The sequence below is a fragment of the Ursus americanus genome, chromosome 11, assembly GCF_024610735.1.
Source record: "Ursus americanus isolate L20-20 chromosome 11, mUrsAme1.1.p, whole genome shotgun sequence".
NCBI lineage: Eukaryota > Metazoa > Chordata > Mammalia > Carnivora > Ursidae > Ursus > Ursus americanus.
Genome location: NC_142137.1, coordinates 47632805 through 47651835, shown reverse-complemented (window position 1 = coordinate 47651835; position 19031 = coordinate 47632805). Strand labels below are relative to the sequence as shown.

The 19031-nt window shown below is 40.1% G+C and overlaps 1 protein-coding gene across 5 annotated transcripts in view; it reads left to right on the top strand.

Moving 5' to 3' along the window:
- The window catches only part of LOC123803349 (uncharacterized), a 70098-nt gene extending 53491 nt beyond the window's left edge, over positions 1–16607 (top strand). For 4 of the 5 annotated variants that reach the window (XR_015726127.1, XR_015726126.1, XR_015726124.1 and 1 more), the window contains one exon: positions 2124–2356. Coding sequence is in view for 1 of the 5 variants with exons in the window: in XM_087865503.1 (XP_087721629.1) it covers positions 14781–14802 (22 nt within the window). In the remaining 4 variants the exon portion in view is untranslated. Of the gene's footprint in view, positions 1–2123; positions 2357–14780 lie in introns of those variants that run through there. The other variant, XM_087865503.1, reaches the window with a different exon arrangement.
- Positions 16608–19031: the final 2424 nt, after the last annotated feature.

The window sequence follows — 19031 nt, the reverse complement described above, 5'->3', positions numbered from 1 at the left end:
CTCTGCCTTTTCAGTGTAGTCAGGGTGCAATCGTTCTCTTTGCCCCGCTATCTTGGACCAACCCTGCTGCCACTCCTTCCTCTAGTCTAAGCTGAACAGGACCGCCAGAACCCATTTTAATAGATTATACCCCTCCTCTGTGCAAAGCCTTCCAGCGTTCCCACCTTACCTTACCTTAAGACCCCACATGGTCTTCCCCCACTACCTCTACTATGTTCTTCTGCTGTTTTTCTCTTTATTTGACGGCACTCCAACCTCATGGCCTTTTTCCCTGTTCCTCAAACTCAGCGGGCATGCTCATGCCTCAGGGCCTTTTTGTACTTTCAGTTCTCTCTGCCTGAATGCTCTTTCTCCAGATATCAGTGCAGCTCCCACCCTCCCTTTCTCCCACCTTTCAAGCCTCGACTCAAAAGTCACCTTCTCTGAGGCTTTTCCTGGCCTTGCTACCTACAATCTTAGCCTCAACCCCCTCCCTCTACTAAAGACCCTTTTCCTTATTCATGTATTCATTTTTCTATTAGCAAATCTAACATTCTTTCCTCTCTCTCTCTGTATCAGAGTTCTGCAGAGAAACAGTACCGGTAGGATAGGTATGGTTATAGAGAAAAAGATTAAGAGTGGTTGGCTTACCCGATTATGGAACTTTAGTTCCTTGGTCTGCCATCTGCAAGCTGGAGGCCCAGGAAAGCTGATGGTGTAAGCCCAGTCCAAGCCCAAAGGCCTGAGAACCAGAGGAATCAGTGGTGTCAATTCTGAGTCTGAAGCTCCAAGAACCAGGCGCTCTGATGCCTGAGGCTAGAGAAGATGGATGGCCCAGCTCTAGCAAAGAGAAAGCAAATTTGCCTTAGCTCTGCCTCTTTGTTTTATTCAGGCCCTCATTGGATTGGGTGATGCCCACTCACATTGATATGGCTGATCTTTACTCAATCTACTGATTCAAATGCTAATCTCTTCTGGAAACAGCCTTACGGACACACCCAATATTAACATTTTATCATCTCTCTGGGTATCCCTTAGCCCAGTCAAATTGACACGTGAAGTTAACCATCTATCTCTCTATAGATATAGATACAGATACACATATTTGTTTCTGGGCTTTTTTCATGTTCCACTGGTTTTATTTGTCAGTATTTGTGAAAATACCATGTTGTTTTAATTACAACAGATTTATGGTAACTCTGTTCTTCTTTGACATTGGAATTAGCTTTTCTTGTCCCTTTGCTGTCATACACATTTTAGAACAAGTTTCTTGAGGTCCATGAAAAATTTTGCTAGCGTTTGGGTTGAAATTACATTGAACGTATTTATTAACTTAGGGAGAATCAACATTTTTATTGCATTCAAATTTCCTGTGCATGAAGTGGCATTTCTCTCTGTTTATTTAGGTTTCCTTTAATACTGTTTAATAAAAGCTTTATATTTTCTCTTAACAGTCATGCACAGTTATGTTTATTTCTAGTTAGCATAGTTTTTAATGTAGGTGTTACATATGAATTCTTTCATGATATTTTTTTCTTTGGGGGTGATTTTTAGTTTTACAGGAAAGTTGTAAAGATAGTACAGAAAATTCTCGTATACTCCTCACTCAGTTTCAGTTTCCACTAAGTGTTATCACTGCCCATTACTGTGGTATGTTTGTCTAAGCTAATAAATCAACATTGGTACAATACTATTAACTACAGTCCAGACTTTATTTGAATTTCCCCACTTCTTCTATTCATGTCCTTTTTCCATTCCAGAGTGTCATCCAGGATTCCACATCGCATTCAGTTGTCATGTGTCCTTAGTCTCCTCTGGGCTGAGACAATTTCTCAGTCTTTCCTTATTTTTCATGACATTGACAGTTTTAAGGACTATTAGATATTTTGTAGAACACCCTTCATTGTGGGTGTGGCTGTTTTTCTCATAATGAAACTGGGGTTAATGGATTTGGGGAAGAATAGCACAGAGGCGAACTTTGCTTTCTCATTACATCACAGCAGGGCATGCCTGCTAGCCACGTGACATCGCTGGTGATTTTCACCTGATCACTTAGTTAACATATACATTTTCTTCAGTTTTTAAAAAAATATTTATTTATTTATTTATTTATTTATTTATTTATTTATTTATTTATTTGACAGAGAGAGAGCACAAGCAGGCTTCCCACTGAGCAGAAAGCCCAAGGTGGGGCTCGATCCCAGGACCCAATGGAAGGCAGACATGCTTGACTGACTGAGCTGCTCAGGAATTTTTTTGGATATTTTGTTTTTTTGTCTTTTTTTTTTTTTTTTTTAAGAAAGTAAAGTCCATAATTTCAATCTTTTTTGTCCACTGATGTTTCTCTGGTGCTAGCACAGAATCTGACAGATAGTAGGCATTCAGTAAATATTTGCTGGATAAATGAATTTTTCTTTTTTTGCTTTGTGTTTACGATTCATAATATTCAAACATTTCACTTGAATGTAAGACATAAGAAGTCGTCATAGGTGATGGTTAATTGATCAAATGCTCCAATAAGTTAATAGAAGTGGATTAAACTAAATAAAAACAAAACCGAAATGCCAATGGACAGCACACCAAAATATCAAGACACAAATCAGAATATTATTAAGAAACACCAGGTATATTTTAAATATCAAATCTTATTTTCACAGAAGTACAATGCAGCTATTCTCATTCTTGACATCTTGAGATTTAAAAAAAAAGAAGAAAAAGAAAAAGTTTATTGGATGACTCAGACAATACCCAAAATGTGCTGTTCAAAAGCCATACATGAATGTGGAATTTGACTTGGATACTACTAGTTTCATTGCTCAGCCTTCTCGCCCCTCTGGCTGTGCTCCTGGCCTATGTACACACGTGCTCTCCCTTTAGTGTGTGCCTTTCCTTATCTTCTCCCTTTTGTTTGCAATCCTCCAACTCTCTTCTTGAACCCGCCTCTTCCGTCCTCAGTTCTTCACGTGACTAATACCTATTCAGAGGAACAGCACTTCCTCCCAGATGACTTCCCTAAAACCCCTAGACAAGGTCGGGCACCTCCTGGATTCACTTGCCTGGGGTCATCACCAGATTGGAAACTTGTTCACTGTTGAACTGTTGAACAAATGATTTGCTTATTATCTAGAGTAAGGATCTTGTATATTGTGCCAAATACCAAATGCCAAGTAAATTGCCAGGACCCCAAAGATTTATTTATAATAAGTAAGCTTATGCATTATTTGGAAAACCAATTGTCTCACCATGCCACCTTATAGCAGCTTTGATATTACATATAATTTTTTAATGCAGCATCTGTCTAGTTTTGTAATGGAAAAAAAACTTCAGGGATCAAGATGTGTATGTGGTCAGATCGTATCTTCATACTTAGCTCGTTGGATGTAGTCTCTTGGTGTCTGGAAACGTTCTTATCCAGGTCCCTTTTCGTTATCCAGTACATTTATGGGTGTAATGTAAAGCTGGTCATTATTTTTTATCTTGAACAGTTAACAGTTTAAGCAAAAAGGTTTTTATCTCAGGATTAAATATTTTTTACCTCAGTATCTACAAATTAAATTTCTTAATGCATATGTTACACTATGAGTTTTCAAAAAAGTGTTATAGTATATTGTTATGAACTGAATGTCTGTGGCCCCCCCAAAATGCATCTATTGAAGACCGATGTGATGGTATGGAGGCAGGGGCTTTGGGAGGTAATTGGGTTAAGAGGAGGTCATGAGGATGGGCCCTTTGTATTGGGGTTGCTAGCCTTATAAGAGGAGGAAGGTGGAGATCTCTCTCTCTGTGCACGTGCACAGAAGGTTATGTGAACACAAAGCTGGAAAGCAGCTGTCTCCTAGCCTGACAGCTCCTGCCAGAACCCAATCCTTGACAGCACCTTAACCTTGGGCTTCCCAGCCTGCAGAACTGTGAGAAATGAATGTCTGTTGTTTAAGCCCCCCAGTCTATGGTATTTTGTACCATCGCCTGAGATGACTAAGACACATATTATATGTTCCTCAGGGTGCTGAAGAATGTCCTTCAATATTTCTAGAAAAATGTAGCTAATGTAATTATTTGAAGAATAATATGGGCATACGGAAGATTCTGTCGGTTATTGGGGAAAGTTTTATTCACTTGAGTGTTCCATTATTTATCATTTTTGCCCACATACATAATTCCCTTAGACGGCAGTAGGTCGGAAGGTGAAGTATTGAAAGGATGGCCTCACCATGCCACCTGATAGCAGCTTTTATTTTTAAAAATTCATATGCATGTAATATTATATGGAAACTCTTGCAAAAATCTATTTTAATGTAAATTACTAGTCAATATTTTTCAGGGTCAGTATTGCCCAAAGTTACCCAGATTAGTAAGAAATTGACAACAGCAACTTACTATAAAAGGGTAATGTTTAATAAATAATAGAGATAATAGAAGAATTCCATTAAAATTATTTTCTTATAACTTTTCCTATACCTTGGCCCTACCACCACTAAGGAGCAAATGCTTCACTATGTCCTTTAAGCAATCTTGCACATTTAGATGATATCTTGAAGATTTTATGTCCTCTTGATAGCTCAAAGGCTGTTCAAAAGTGGTTTCAAGTGTCCTGTATATCTGGCATACGTTTTAAAATTGAAGCTGAAAGAAATAATTTTAAACCAACTATTGATCCCCCTTTTGTTGAGTGTCCCAGCTGGAAAAGACAGTCTTCAGCTTCCACCTGGGATTTAGGTATGTGAGACTTGGAGAATATATTCATCAGCAGTGCTTAGTTAACTTAGGTATTCGAGATCAACTTTCAGATACTACTCAGTTTGCACAACAGGCTTCAGAACTTGAGGAGCGTACTCTTACATTACCTGGATTCTTTTTTTCCAGCTGTATCAGTTAGGATGGGCTAAGTATTGGTGTCATAACAGCAAAAAAGATTCAATGACTTAACATAACAAATTCATTTCTTCCCCATATTCATTCTTAATGTATGTCTGAAGGGAGCTCTGCAGCCTATGGTCGTTCAGGGACTAAGAATCAAGATAAAGGGAAAAGAACTTGGTAAATGATGCAATTGCTATTAATGCTTTCATGCAAAATTTATATGTGCCACTTCTCTTCACACTTTATTGGCCAAAGCAAGAAAAATGACCATCTTTTAGGTTAAAGGATACAGAAGCATGGCAGTTCAATTTTATCATATATCCAGAAGGGCAACAAGGAACGTTTGCAAAAGTTCACATATGACATTACAACAATGTTTAAGAAAGACTCGCCTGTTTTCCTTCTCTACACTCAGCAATATGTACGGGGGTTTTCCCCACACCCAGTAATTCTTAAATTTTCCGGACAGAAACCCTGAGCGTCTTATAACTCAATTCTGACACTGTCTACATGAAGATAGGGTCAGATCCCACAGGGTAAGGGCTCTGTCCCACAGGACTGCCATCCCTTCTACCCACTTCAGATGCCAATTACAAATCCAGGTTGTTCCTTGCATTTCTGACCCATCGGCTCTCAGTTGGAGGTTCGACAACCCACTCCTGGGATTCCATTAATTTGCTGTAGGGGCTCACAGAACTCAGGAAAACATTTTACTTACTAGATTAGCAGTTTATTATAAAATATTCTAACTTAGGAGCAGCCGGATGGAAGAGATTCACAGGGTAACGTATGGGGAAAGGGAGTGGAGCTTCCATGCCCTTTCCAGGCACGTTACTGTCCCAGCCTGGACACTGTCTGAACCTGTAGTTCAGGGATTTTTATGAAGGTTTCATCACATAGGCATGACTTATTGGATTGTTGTGATCAAGTTAATCTCCAGCTCCTCTCCCCTTCCTGAAGGTTGGGAGGTGGGGCTGAAAGTTCCACCCCAGTCATAGGGTTGGTTCCCCTGACAACAAACCCCAATCCTTAGGGGCTTTTCTAAAGTCACCTCATTCACATAAATGCAGGTGTGGTTGAAAGGAACTTGTTATGAATAACAAAAAGCACCTGTTTCACTTTCATTGCTCTGGAGCTATTTGAGGAATAGAGGACAAAAACTAAATGTAACAAAAGGTGCCCCTGTTGCTCTAATTACTTAGGAAATTCGAAGGGTTTGGGGAGCTGTGAGTCAGGAATAGGAATGAAAACCAAATATATAGTTCTTATTGTAAATCATAATATCACAAACAATAACAGAAAATTAGAACTGGTATAGGGAAGATTACAACGATGTCAAATACAAATTTAAATAGATATCCATAAAAAGGGACAACATATCAGGTTGTCTTTTTTAAAAAAAAACTCATTCTGTTGACTCCCAGGAGATAAAGCTTAGATAAATCTTAGACCCACTGCAGAGCATCTGCAGTTAAGGAAAATTGAGTGGTGGGATTGAGGTGGAATCCTGTGGAACACCAATGTTTGGATAAGCAAAGGAAGCAATGAGGGAGACTGAAGAGAAAATGTATGAAAATTGGAAAACCAGAAGAGTTTGAGCCAATATAATAGAAAATTTGCAGAAATAAGGAGTAGTTGGTGTCAAATGCAACAGAACACTTCAGGAAGCTAAGGCCTGAAAGAGACCATTGGCGTAGGCACCATGGAGGTCTTTGGAGGAAGAACCACGTAGGACCTCAATAGACCTCAAATTCTGCCACGGTTCTGAGTTAATTGTTCTTCTCTCCAATCATACTCTTCCTCCTGCATTTTCTATTTTAATTTTTGGCATCTGGCCACCAAAGCTAGAAAGCCAAGAATAATTACATGCTTCTGGAACACCCACATCCACTCAATTTCATGCACATTTATATTCCTGAATATTTCTCAGATCCTACTCTTCTATCCATCTGCACCCCACAGCCCAAATTAAGGCCCTCATTAGCATTTGCCTGGACTATTTTATGGCCTCCTACGCAGTCTCTTTGCCTCTGGTCCTGTTCCTGTGCATCCATCTGTATTGGTTATCTGTGGCTGCATATCACATTATCCCAAAGTTTATGACTTAAAACAACAGTAAACACTTACCTCTCACAGCTCCTGTGGGTCAGGAATTCGGGGGGAAGCTTAGCTGTGCAGTTCTGTCAGGGGTTCTCTTATGAAGTCGTCGTCAGGGTGTTATCTGGGGTTGCAGTTTTCTGAAAGCTTGACTGGGGCTGGAGGATCCACTTGCGAGGTGGCTGTCATGCATGGTTTACTGGTATGGGTTGCTGGTGGGAGGCCTCAAGTTTCTCTCTGGTAGTCCTTCCCAGAAAGTGGCTTGAATCACCTTCTGGCCTAGCAGTTCACCTTCCACCAGAGCAAGTAATACAGGCAGAGGCTGTAATGCCTTTTATGATCTGGCGTCAAAAGTCATACATCTTCATGTGTACAGTATTCTGATGATTATGCAAAATCTGTTGACCACACAGGCCATGACAGTCAGAAGGTGTAGAGAGTTTTGTTAACCTACCCCAAGGTATTGCTGCCTTGGTGTCCATTTTGTGGCCAAGAGGCCTGACACCAGCTCCACTCACAAGCACGTGACCTAGCCAGCAGCCTCAAAGTCACAAGCAAATCTAAGTTCCTGATATGACTTCCCCAATAGCCCTCAGGATCAGCAGTCTCCCCTGCCTCTTAGTGCTTGTATATCTTATGTACCACCTAGATAAGACCCTCGTGGGACTTAACAAAACTCCACTCTTTTGGTTTAAATTAAACAATCTGGTCCTAGCCTGGAAACCTCAAGCACTCCACCCATGGATCCTAATAAAGGCATCTACCCCAGGTCCTGCTTTTCTTTCTGTCTGCACTCTGCCTTCACCTCCCCATGTGGTCCTTTAAGGCATACAGTATACTTTTTCCAGCATCTGAGACTAATAAACTTCTTTATTTCAATTTCTTTTGTGGTCTGTTGTGGAATCTTGGCTCACCATCCCACCCCGTGCTTTACTTAACAAATGTTAACTTAACAGAGTCCTAGCGGAAAGCCAGGGTCATCCAGATCATCTTGGAGGCTGGCTACCTCCCCACATCTCGTTGCTATCAGGGTGATCACTTAAATTTGTACATGACAACTGAAAGTGGAAGTGGTATAGGTGCAGTGGGGTAGGGACACTGTGCAGAATGGTGAAGGTTCGGCATAGTTGCAGGGGATGGGAAAGGAGGGACTCAGATTACTGTGAACAAGCAAGAGGTTTGCTGAATGGCATTGGGAGTTCAGCTGAAGACCATTGAGAGTTCAGCTGCAGTAGCAACAATCTGATTGTTCAGGCATTTTCTTTAGCAATGCTAAACATTCTAGCTGTGGAAAAATGGAGCACAGATTTTGGGTGTGATGTGGTATTGGAACTTTAGCAGGAACATGCAGTCTAAGAAGGGTAGGTGGCTGGTAGTTGGATTGCTGATGAAGAATTCAAGTCATCTGCTGTGGTGCCAAGACTAGGTAGGGAAGTAAGTGAGTTGAAGAAGAAACTGAGAAGTTGAGAGAAAATGGAGATATCAGGAAGAATTGGGGTAATTGGGGGACCCGAAAGAGACAACACCAGAAGCAGATTTAAAGGCATCAGTGGATGTAAAATACTTCAAAAGATAGGAGAGAGATCAGAGTGGGCATTGGAGTTTAAGGTGTCTCATTAGGATGGTCTGGTGTTACAACATGTCCATGATGTGGCCATAGATGTAGGATGTAGAATGTAGAGTGGTGGAAAAGTCATCCCTGTGGACATTGATGGATGTCAGTGTTACTCAGTATGATAGAAGAACATGGAATAGAGAAGTAAGCTATAAGTAGGGTACCAAGATGTAAGTTAAATATCGGGCTGGTAGAGGCCAGCAATCAGGAGCATAGAAGGCAGAATAGTCAGATGGCACGGAGGTTTGTATGCAGAGATGGAAGAACAAGAGTTTGGAAGAAGCATTGAACATCTGTGAGAATCCCGATACCATCTTGTGGCCACATGGCTGGCTGATGGCATTACTGTTTGGTCAGGGTCTGCTGATGCAGAGCAAGGAAAAATTAATATCTTTCACTTAAGATTTTCTAGGGAGAGAGATTGTAACTTCGTGAAGTCTATCCTTACTTAAGGTAAGAAGACGAAGTTGTCATTCTGTGAAGGGTGTTTAGGTTGTGTGTGTGCTTGTAAGAGAATTTAATTACCATGAAACATGAATTTCATAGAGTATAGTTGAAAAATGTTGAAGAAAGAAAAGGGGTGGGAGAGTGGGCTGGTGAAAAGGATGTAGCCCTGAGATATCTGAAGGTGAGAGCATGGGAAAACAGGAGAAAAAGCTTGCATTTCAGGCAGTGACATGCGGGGACAGGATTTCACACAAGGTGGAAATAACTGTCCTTGTGGTTTCAAACGAAATCTGGCATGACATTTTGGCAGACGCACAGCAGAACTGACTTTGAGATTGTGAATTTGTGACAATGGCATTTGAGTGGAGTATCTCTGATCATGGGGGTTGAAAAGTTCCAGGTGAGTCTTAGGGGACTCAACTTCAGGTTTCCAAGGGAGGAGAAACTCTCTCCGATCTAGAAAGGTACTGGAAGGTCAGGGAGCTGAGGAAAATTTCAATCAATGGGCGAGGAGTGTGGGTTTAAATCTGAATATGGCTGGCAGTCCAGTTAACTGGATTGTACAGTGTTAATTCCTGGTTTTGATATCGTACTATAGTTACATAAGATTGTTTACCACTGGAAGCAGCTGAGTGAATGGCACACAGGACTCTCTGTATTGTTTTTTATAATTGTCTGTGAGTTGATAATTATTTCAAAATAAAAAGGTTAACAAAAAAGGGAGATATAAGGCATAGTCTGAGGGAATCTAAGCCCCAACAGGGAAGAAATGTAGAGAAATAGACATTGTGGGACCCAATGGAAGGGTATGGGTGATTGAGGGAGATGTCTTCATGATTTTTTCCAAATGACTGGGGACTAGAGGAATCTAATTCAAATGTCTGAAGATAGGATGCATAGGAAGCTGATTCTAAATTTCATTCAATGTAGAACCGAAAGTCCTTGTGGACTCTAACTTCTTCCTGCTTGGGCAGCTGCTGAATTTCCAATACTCAAGACAGTTGGTATTTGGTGCATATAGGGTGCTCTTTGGTTGAATGAATGATTGAATGAATCAATTATATCTCAAGAACTATGATACTGTAGTCTAGGTTCTAAAGGGTTATTTATCTATGTATTCATGTTTTCCAAAAACTTAAATTTACTTAATAGGGCCTTTATTCTTTCAAGAGAGATGAATAAATGACTTTTGGAACCCATCCTCAATATTTTAGAGAAATAATTGAAAAGAATGTGGGCAGTAAGATTATTCTTAAAACGTAAAGGAGATGCCCTCTCTTTATGGGGCTTAGTGTTTCTAACAAGCTCTTTAATAAAACTTCAACTTTCTGTTTAAAAGAGAAACCCACACAATTCTATCTAGAAACCTATGCCCTAACAACCTCTTATCTCTTTAATGGGAGGATAAAAATAACAGCTGCTGTTTATTGAGCACTTGTATGGCCTGGCATTGTGAAAAACAATTATATACATCATTTTATTTAATTGTCTCAACAACCCTCTGCAGTTATTAGCTCTGTTTTACAAGTTAAGAAAATGAGACACAGAAAGGTTATGTAACCTTATGTTCACATAGCTGAAATGTGGAGGAGCCAAGGTTTAGAACAGTCTGATTCCAAACCCAGGACTTTGGAAAAAAATTTTTTTCCTACTAAGGTATAATTTACGTACAGAATGACTCATCACTTTAAGTGTTCAGTTCTGTGAGTTTTGACTAATGCATGCAGTAGGGTAATTACCATCACAATCAAGATGTAGATATTTCCATCACTCCAAAAAGTTTTCTCAAGCCCCTTTGTAGGCAACCTCTCCTTCCACATTCAGGCCCTAGAAACCACTGACCTATTCTCTGTCTCTATAGTTTTGCTTTTTCTGGGAGTCATACAAAAGGAATCACAGAGTTCATAGCTTTTTAAATGTCTTCTTTCTTTCTTTTTTTTTTTAAGATTTTATTTAGTTGACAGAGATAGAGACAGCCAGTGAGAGAGGGAACACAAGCAGGGGGAGTGGGAGAGGAAGAAGCAGGCTCCCAGTGGAGGAGCCTGATGTGGGGCTCGATCCCAGAACGCCAGGATCACGCCCTGAGCCGAAGGCAGACGCTTAACGACTGTGCCACCCAGGCGCCCCAAAGTCTGTCTTCTTTTACTTAACATAATGCATATGTAAGCTGTCTCCATGTTGCCTCAGTAATTTTTTATCTCCATTGCTGAATCCATTGTCTGAATGTATCAGGGTTTGTGCATCTGTTCACTAGTTGAAGGACATTTGAGTTACTTCTAGGTTTTAGCCCTTACAAACAAAGCTGTTATAAACACTCAGGTTTAGGCTTTGTGTGAACACAGTTTTCATTTCTGTAAGGTAGGATTGGGAGTGGATTGCTGGCTCATATCGTCAGTGTGTGTTTAATTTCATAAGAAAGTTTGCACTTAATGACGACCACAGTGGTTCAAGTCATTCTTCCATACCTGTTCTGGAAGGAGCTAATCAGATCAGTATTAGGTCAGAGGCAGGAAAATTAAATACTGAACTCCAGAAACCTGGTGTAAATCTTGTATCTTATTATATTGTGCCTTCTTCTAAGGAGTAATATTAGAAGAATCAATACCCCGTGGATGTTTCGTAAAACGAAATAGAAATATATTGATGAAGCTTCCTGAATGACGCTTCTCTGCTGACCCCTGTCCCCCTGGTGGAAGGGTGGTCTGCTCAGTGAGTAAATTTACATGATGTAACTGTTCGTGAAGGGGTTGTCTGGCATAGGACATGAGGAAAAAGTGTCATTCCTGCAGACCATTTCTTTTCATGACAGATGCTACAAGACTATGTTGATAGCTGTTCTCTTTTCAATTATATTTCCTTCCTGTCCTTTAATAAATTAAATACAAATGATAAATTAGGTGTGATTATTTAAAACAAAAAATCCAAAGAAAATTAAAATAAAAATGATTATGAAAAAAATGATTATGAAAAGTGGTTATGGAAAAAGGAAAGGGGAAATAAAAATATAAAATGATAGAAAACTAGAAAAAATAAAACAAGAAAGAAAACAATTCAAGAGTACAATGAATATACATTGTTCTAAGCAGAAAAAAAATTGATAGGTTATTTTTAGGGACTCTAGGAGGTTCAGGAACAAAGCCAGGTTTTATTTTTATTACAATAAGGAAGCAGAGCTCCCTTGAAAGTTTACCATGTCTTATTATTTTGACCTTTTGCCATACTTACCTTCTCCAAGACTTGAAATTCCTTGCAAGTACTCTCAGGGTAAGGCTCCTCCAGTCTGAGACCCAGGCAAAGAAAAGACCCCTGACTTCTAAATGATTCTGTTCACCTTTAACATATCTCCCATTTTAAGGTGTCTGTGTTGTAGATATTATAATGTGTCCACTTAGAATTTGTTAAACTAAGCCTCACATCCTACCTGCTTTGGCCTCTTTGCATTTTCAGATTCACCTGGGAATATAATCACAAGATATCAGAACAGACATACTGCTTCTTGGGCTGAATGGAAGGTTGTGGCAGTCCACGGACTTTTGAGTCAGATAAATGTGGATTTAATGTCTCGCTCCACCAGTAAATACAGCGTAGTTTCGCTTTAGGCCTTGGTAATATGGAGTAGAGATCCCTCCAGGCTAGCTGAAATCAAGAGTGTATAATGGAGATTTGCAGGGAAGTGAATCTCAGGAGAAAGCCAGAGGCAAAACCCACATGGTGCTTGGTCTTGTTGAGCCTGGCACTGGAGCTGTGTTGGATTTGGGCCACCTCAAGAGGCCCTCTGGTTTGTGAACCTACCATTTTGGGATTAATGTGGCTCTGGTCCATTCCCCAGGTCTTCTCTAATTACCTCTCTGACTTCTCATTGATTAAAATCGTCGTTGTTCCCATTTCAGTTTTTCTAAAAGGAATGATCAGGTTGGACCAAGTCATTTTGTTTTTAATACCAGTCCCTAAGTCAGGGGTTGCCTTCCAGCCTGTGGTTGTTTTCCTTTTATCCATCCTTGGTCTAATCATCTATGGCCAGACGAAGAGGGCCAGGGAGGAAAAGGATCACGAGACACAAAATGTGGCCGTATAGACTTCAGCGGCTCTAGGAGTGGTTGATAGAAAAGTTGTGGCCAGACAGTTAATGCAAATATATGTGAGTCTCCGTTTTCTCATCTGGAAAATAAACATATTGACTCTGGTTTCTGTTATGGCTTACAATCAGCTTGGAAATTGCCACATGGTCATAACAATAAAAAGCTGAACAAACTGAAAAGTCAACAACTCCTTTTAGTTCTGTAAGGAAAGGAGGTCACAAACTGCTGCCCCTAAAATTGGAGAGGCAGACAGGCAGATACAGAGAATCACACTTACCAGAGCAGGCAAGTCACAGACTGGCAGAAAATATTTGCAAAAAACATATCCGATAAAGGACTGTTAACAAAAACATATAAAGAACTCTTAAAACTCAACAAAAAGAAAACAATCTGATTAAAAATTGGGCAAAAACTTTAATGGGTACCCCACTGAAGAAGATATACAGATGGCAAATAAGCATATGAAAAATGCCATGTCATATGTCATGAAAAAGAAATGCAATTAAAACAGCAGTGAGAAACCCCCACACACTACAGTGGCCAGAATCCAGAACACTGACAACACCAAATGCTGATGAGGATATGGAGTACCAGGAACTCTGATTCGTTGCTCTGAGAATGCAAAATGGTACAGACGGTTCGAAAGATGGTTTGATACTTTTCTACAAAACTGAACATACTCTTACTGTATGATCCAGCAATCACTCTCCTCGGTATTTACCAAAAGGAGTTGAAAACCAATGTCCACACAGAAACCTGCACATGGGTGTTTATAGCAGCTTTATTTATAATTGCTAAAACTTGGAAGCAACCAAGATGTCCTTTGATAGGTGAATGGGTACATAAGCTGTGGCACATCCAGACGATGGAATATTACTCTGTTATTAAAGAGAGAGAACAAGCTATCAAGCCATGAAAAGACATGGAAGAAATTTAAATATGCATTACAAAGTGAAAGAGGCCAGTCTGAAAAGACTACATTCTGTATGATTCCCACTATATGACATTCTGGAAAAGGCAAAATTATGGGGACAGTACAAAGATCAGTGGTTGCCGGGGGGTTAAGGAGGAGGGAGGGATGAATAGGTAGAGCATGAAGATTTTTACAGCAATAAAACCAATCTGTATGATACTGTAAGGACACGTACATACATGTCCTTCTACATTTGTACAAACCATAGAATGTACACACCAAAAGTCAACGTTAATGTAAACTATGGTCTTAGGTAATAATGATCTGTCAATGTAAGTTCATCAGTTATAACATATGTACCACTCTGGTGGGGGATGTTGATAATGGGAAAGGCTGTGCATGTGTGGGGGCAAGATGGAGATGGGGAATCTCTACCTTCTGCTCAATGTTGCTATGAATTAAAACTGCTCTAAAAAATAAAGTCTATTAAAAAAATCCCTAAGCAAATCGAAAAAACCAAATAAACATACTATCCCACTATTCAAGAGGCAGTGGAGCTTCATGGCTAAGAGCAAGGTCTCTGGTACCAGATTATCGGGATTTGACTGTGACTCTGCTGTTCACTGGCTGCAAAATGTTGGGCACTTTCCTAACTTTTCTGTGCCTCAGCTTCTTCATTGATAAAACATTGGACTTAAAGTATTGATGATGGTTATTGTTGAGTAAATACCTGTGAACAACTTGGAATTGTGCCTTTGAAAGTTTACCTGTTATTGTTATTTCCCTTTAGGATTGTTGTGAAAATTAAATGAGCTAAATTAAGCAAAAGCACCCACCCACTATGCCGTATATGCACCATTGACGAACGCTTCCAAATGAACTGCCTGCCTACAAACCTGGGTCTTTACATTCTGTTTTCAAGGGATCTCAAGATTCAACCAGACGCCTAGTATGTGCCATCACGTGCCTTCATGGAAGAGAAATTGAAGAGATGAAAACCCAGTAGAAATGCATAGTGCTCTACTCCAGACAAAGATACTGATAACAGAATGAAGAGTAGCAGTCTTAGTTACAGCTTTGTTTCTTTTTTAAATACAAGACTTCATCTTCAAGACTTGACCTTAGGATTAATAGCACATAACTCTATGTGCAAACAAGTATAATACCTTCTACTATTAATAGCATACAGGTTCCTTTGGTGCCAAAATTGGAAAAGTCTCCAAGACAGCTTGAATGAATAGATGACAATATACTGGCAAAGAGAAGAAGTGTCCACACATAAAAGGTGTATGTGGGAAGAAATTTAAATATGCATAGAGTATATTTTACATGACATTCTATCACCAGACCTGGCAAGTCTTTGTATCCGTGTTGTTGAACTCTATGGGAAGAGGTCTTGAAGAGGGGACACATGGGGCCGTAAACCAGCCCCTGCTTTCTCAGCCACCATTGTTGCCACCTGGCAGTGTCATCACCTTCCAGAAGCTTTACAGCCAGGGCGTTGTTTACGATTTCAGATAACACCTTTACCTCTGCTTTGCCTGGCCTGCTAAGCCCTGCCCTTCCCACCCCAGGCCCTAATCCCAGCTCAGGCAGCCAGAGCGTCAGGTCTGTGGTAGGAGCACCAGACTCTTCCATAACCACCCCTGGCGTGGGAGAGAAGGGTGTCATGAGAACCCACCTTCACGAAACTTGTGTTGGATTTCTGTTTTTATCCAAATTCATATTTTAACTATGTCCCATTTTCTTTTTTTTACCTTAACACTGTATTTTTCTACTTATTCAATACTCCTGAATTCCTGTTACAGAAGATGATCTCAGCTAGGCCCTATGGATAATACAAATATGGATAAGGTGGGCATAGTGCCCTAGGAACCCACTGACTGATGTTTCTGAAAGGTTAAATAAAAACGCTACTTTTTCCACGTTGATAAACCTAATTTGGAGGCTGATTTATTAGACCAGGCTAGTGTTTGAAGCTGACTATGAATCAAGCAGGTTCTTGAACACCCAGTTAATTTTCTATGAAGAGAAGTTCTGACACTACAGCCAACCGAACTACACAAGATTCAAGTTGTCTGAATTTTATTCATTTAAACAGGCAAATATTACCAGAATTTTGAAAAGGGAGAAATAATGCAGAAACAGGAAAATATGAAGAGGACAAAAAAATTATAGTGGGGAAAAGGGATGCAAGGAATTTTCAAGACTTTGAACTCTCCTGTGATAGAGTGAGGTCTATTGACATACAAAAGAATCTTACCTAAAGCAAACGAAGCCAGTTTAACAATGAAAAAGATAATTACTATGTCTAACTAGAAAAAGCTCCTTTGTACTGTCCAGTCCCTTCACGGTAAAATGTTTTCCCAGTGTGTGCAGGCCCGACCCAGTACAGTCAGACCGAAGGTGGCAGTCTGTCCTTCCACACCACACTTAACTCCCACTTGCATCTTGGCTCACAGTCACCGAGGTGGGGCAGAGCTGACTGATGTGATATTATCTGCTTCGTGTCGGTTTTCTGGACTCTTCCATTCTCTCTTGGGATGAGCAGTGGGCTCTATGTATTGATTCCAACTCACAAAGAAAGGAACCGCCTGTGTCTCCCTGCTGAGCCTGACCTCACAAATGTTTACTCATGAGGCTGTGTGGGCAGGACTCCAGCGTCCCTCTATTGCTTGTTTGTATGGGATAGTCCAGAATGTCCTTTTTTGACAAGAACATTACTCATGCTTTTCATCTCCCTGACGTAAATTCTGCCAATTTAGTGATCACTTGTATGAGTTGGTACTGAGCACTCCTACCCATTTTGGTCCCAGCCCCTAGTCTCCTGTGCCTTTTGCCACAGAACATGTTTTAAAGTAGAGAGAAGTGTACTTCCCCTCCTGTCTCTATCTGTAGCAAAACCGAACTGGAGCTGGACTTGTGAGGTTGGGAAGAATAACACATTTCATTTAATCACTTGTGATGTAAACACACACACACACACACACACACACACACACACACAGAAAAGAAGCCAGTTGTATGGTGCATTTATCTCTCTGGAGTTGACAGGTTTCAGTGATGATCTCAGCATGATGACATTTTACAAATAACACATGACCTCCGCCTCCCGAGACATTGCGGCTTTGTGATTTATTATCCAGCACGGCCTCTCTCACCTGTTATTACTCTCTTTCAAGTTCCTGTCCATGAAGAAATTTCATTTTTTAGACATGTGATGCATAAAATTAAGAGCAGCAACTTTCATTTTTTATTTTATGCGTGGGTTAGGGGTCTTTAGATGCCAGAGGCATCATGATTTCAGAGTGTGGCGTCAGGAGAACTGGAAGGGGAAGGAGGAAGCCTAGCATAGTGCCAGGAGCTGCACTTCTGCTCTGCGGTGTGGAAACTGCTGAGCAGGGGCCCGCACACCTCCCCCCTGGGCCCTAGCAGGAGCTGCTCGCGGGTCAAGAGGTCAGACGCCAGGGGCTCTTGGGTGGCTTAGTCCATTGAGCGGCAGACTCTTGGTCTCAGCTCAGATCATGATCTCAGGGTCATGAAATGGAGCTCAAGGTCATGTAATGGAGCCCAGGAGTCCAGAGTTGGGCTCCGTGCTCAGCAGGGAGTCTGCTTGGGATTCTGTTTCCCTCTCTCTCTGCCCCTCCCCCTGCTCACTCGCTCTCTCAATAAACACATAAAATATTTAAAAAAAGGGGGGGGGGTCAGACACTGAATGTTTTTCCAAGGAATAAACACACTGCTGTTATCATCTCAACTTTCAGCTGAGTAACACAGAGGAGTAGGGGAAATCGGATTCTTCCGTGGTGGAAATGGGAATTGGAAACGTTAGCACCAGGGGATTGTTCAACAAGATTGTGGTTATATCTGCTTGGTGGGCTATTATGCAAGCTTTTAAAGGGAAGATGTGAAGACTGTGAAGTAACCTGGAAAATGTTAGTCATAAAATTTTAGTATAAACGTCAGAGTTCCCAATTTTATCAAACTATGATTGCAGCAAGTAGGAAGGCATATGGGGTAAAAATGGAAGAAGGGGCAATTTGTTGTATGTCTGGACCTGCGCATTTTGTTTCTTTTCATATACTTGTAATATTTTGTATAGTACAATTGCATTGCGTTTTAAAATGGAGCCTAGGCATGAATGATTGTATCATTACATACTTGATTTTTTTTAAAGCAGTGTGTTTGATAGAAAGGCAAGATCCCTGAACAATGTAACCCCTTTCCATTCCTTATTTCCCTCTTTTTTTTTTTAATTTCTAGAACCTGTGAGCAAAGTGAGTTTATGAAGCACTGAATTTAAAAGAGAAGCTTTAAGTGCAACCATAACAGATCAAAACTATTACATTCATTTTTTTCATTAAAACAAACAAAAAGAATGTTTCTTGTTCCTTTAAGTAGTATTGATTTTTTTAAAATAGATTTTACTTTCTAAGAACAGCTTCGGATTTATAGAATAATTGGGAAGATAGTATAGAGAGTTCTGATGTACCCTATAGCCAGTTTTCCCTGTTATTAATGTCCTACATTAACATGGTTACAATTATAAGTGTTACAATTATCAAACTAAAATCGATACATTATTATTAACTAAAGTTCATATTTCTTTAGTTCATATTCTCTTAGTTTTATTCATATTTCCTTAGTTTATTTCTATTTTTATTTCCTTTGTTTTTATTTAGTGTCCTTTTTCTGTTCCAGGATCCCATCCAGGATATCACATTATATTTAGTTAGCTTGTCTCCTTAGGCTGTCATGGCTGTGACAGTCACCTTGATTGTTTTTGAGGAGTATTGGTCAGGTGTTTTTAAGAACGTTCGTCAAAGGTGATTTGTCTGATGCCTGTCTAGTGATTACTCTGGGGTTATGTATGCGTTTTTTTGGGGGAAAGGCCACAAAAGTGAAGTGTCATTTTTACCACATCATATCAAGGGTACGTACTATCAACATGACGTATACTGTTGTTGTTAACCTTGATCACCTAGCTGCGATAGTGAAAGATCTTTTTAAAGCATTGAGTGTTTGCGAAGAAAAAAGAGTT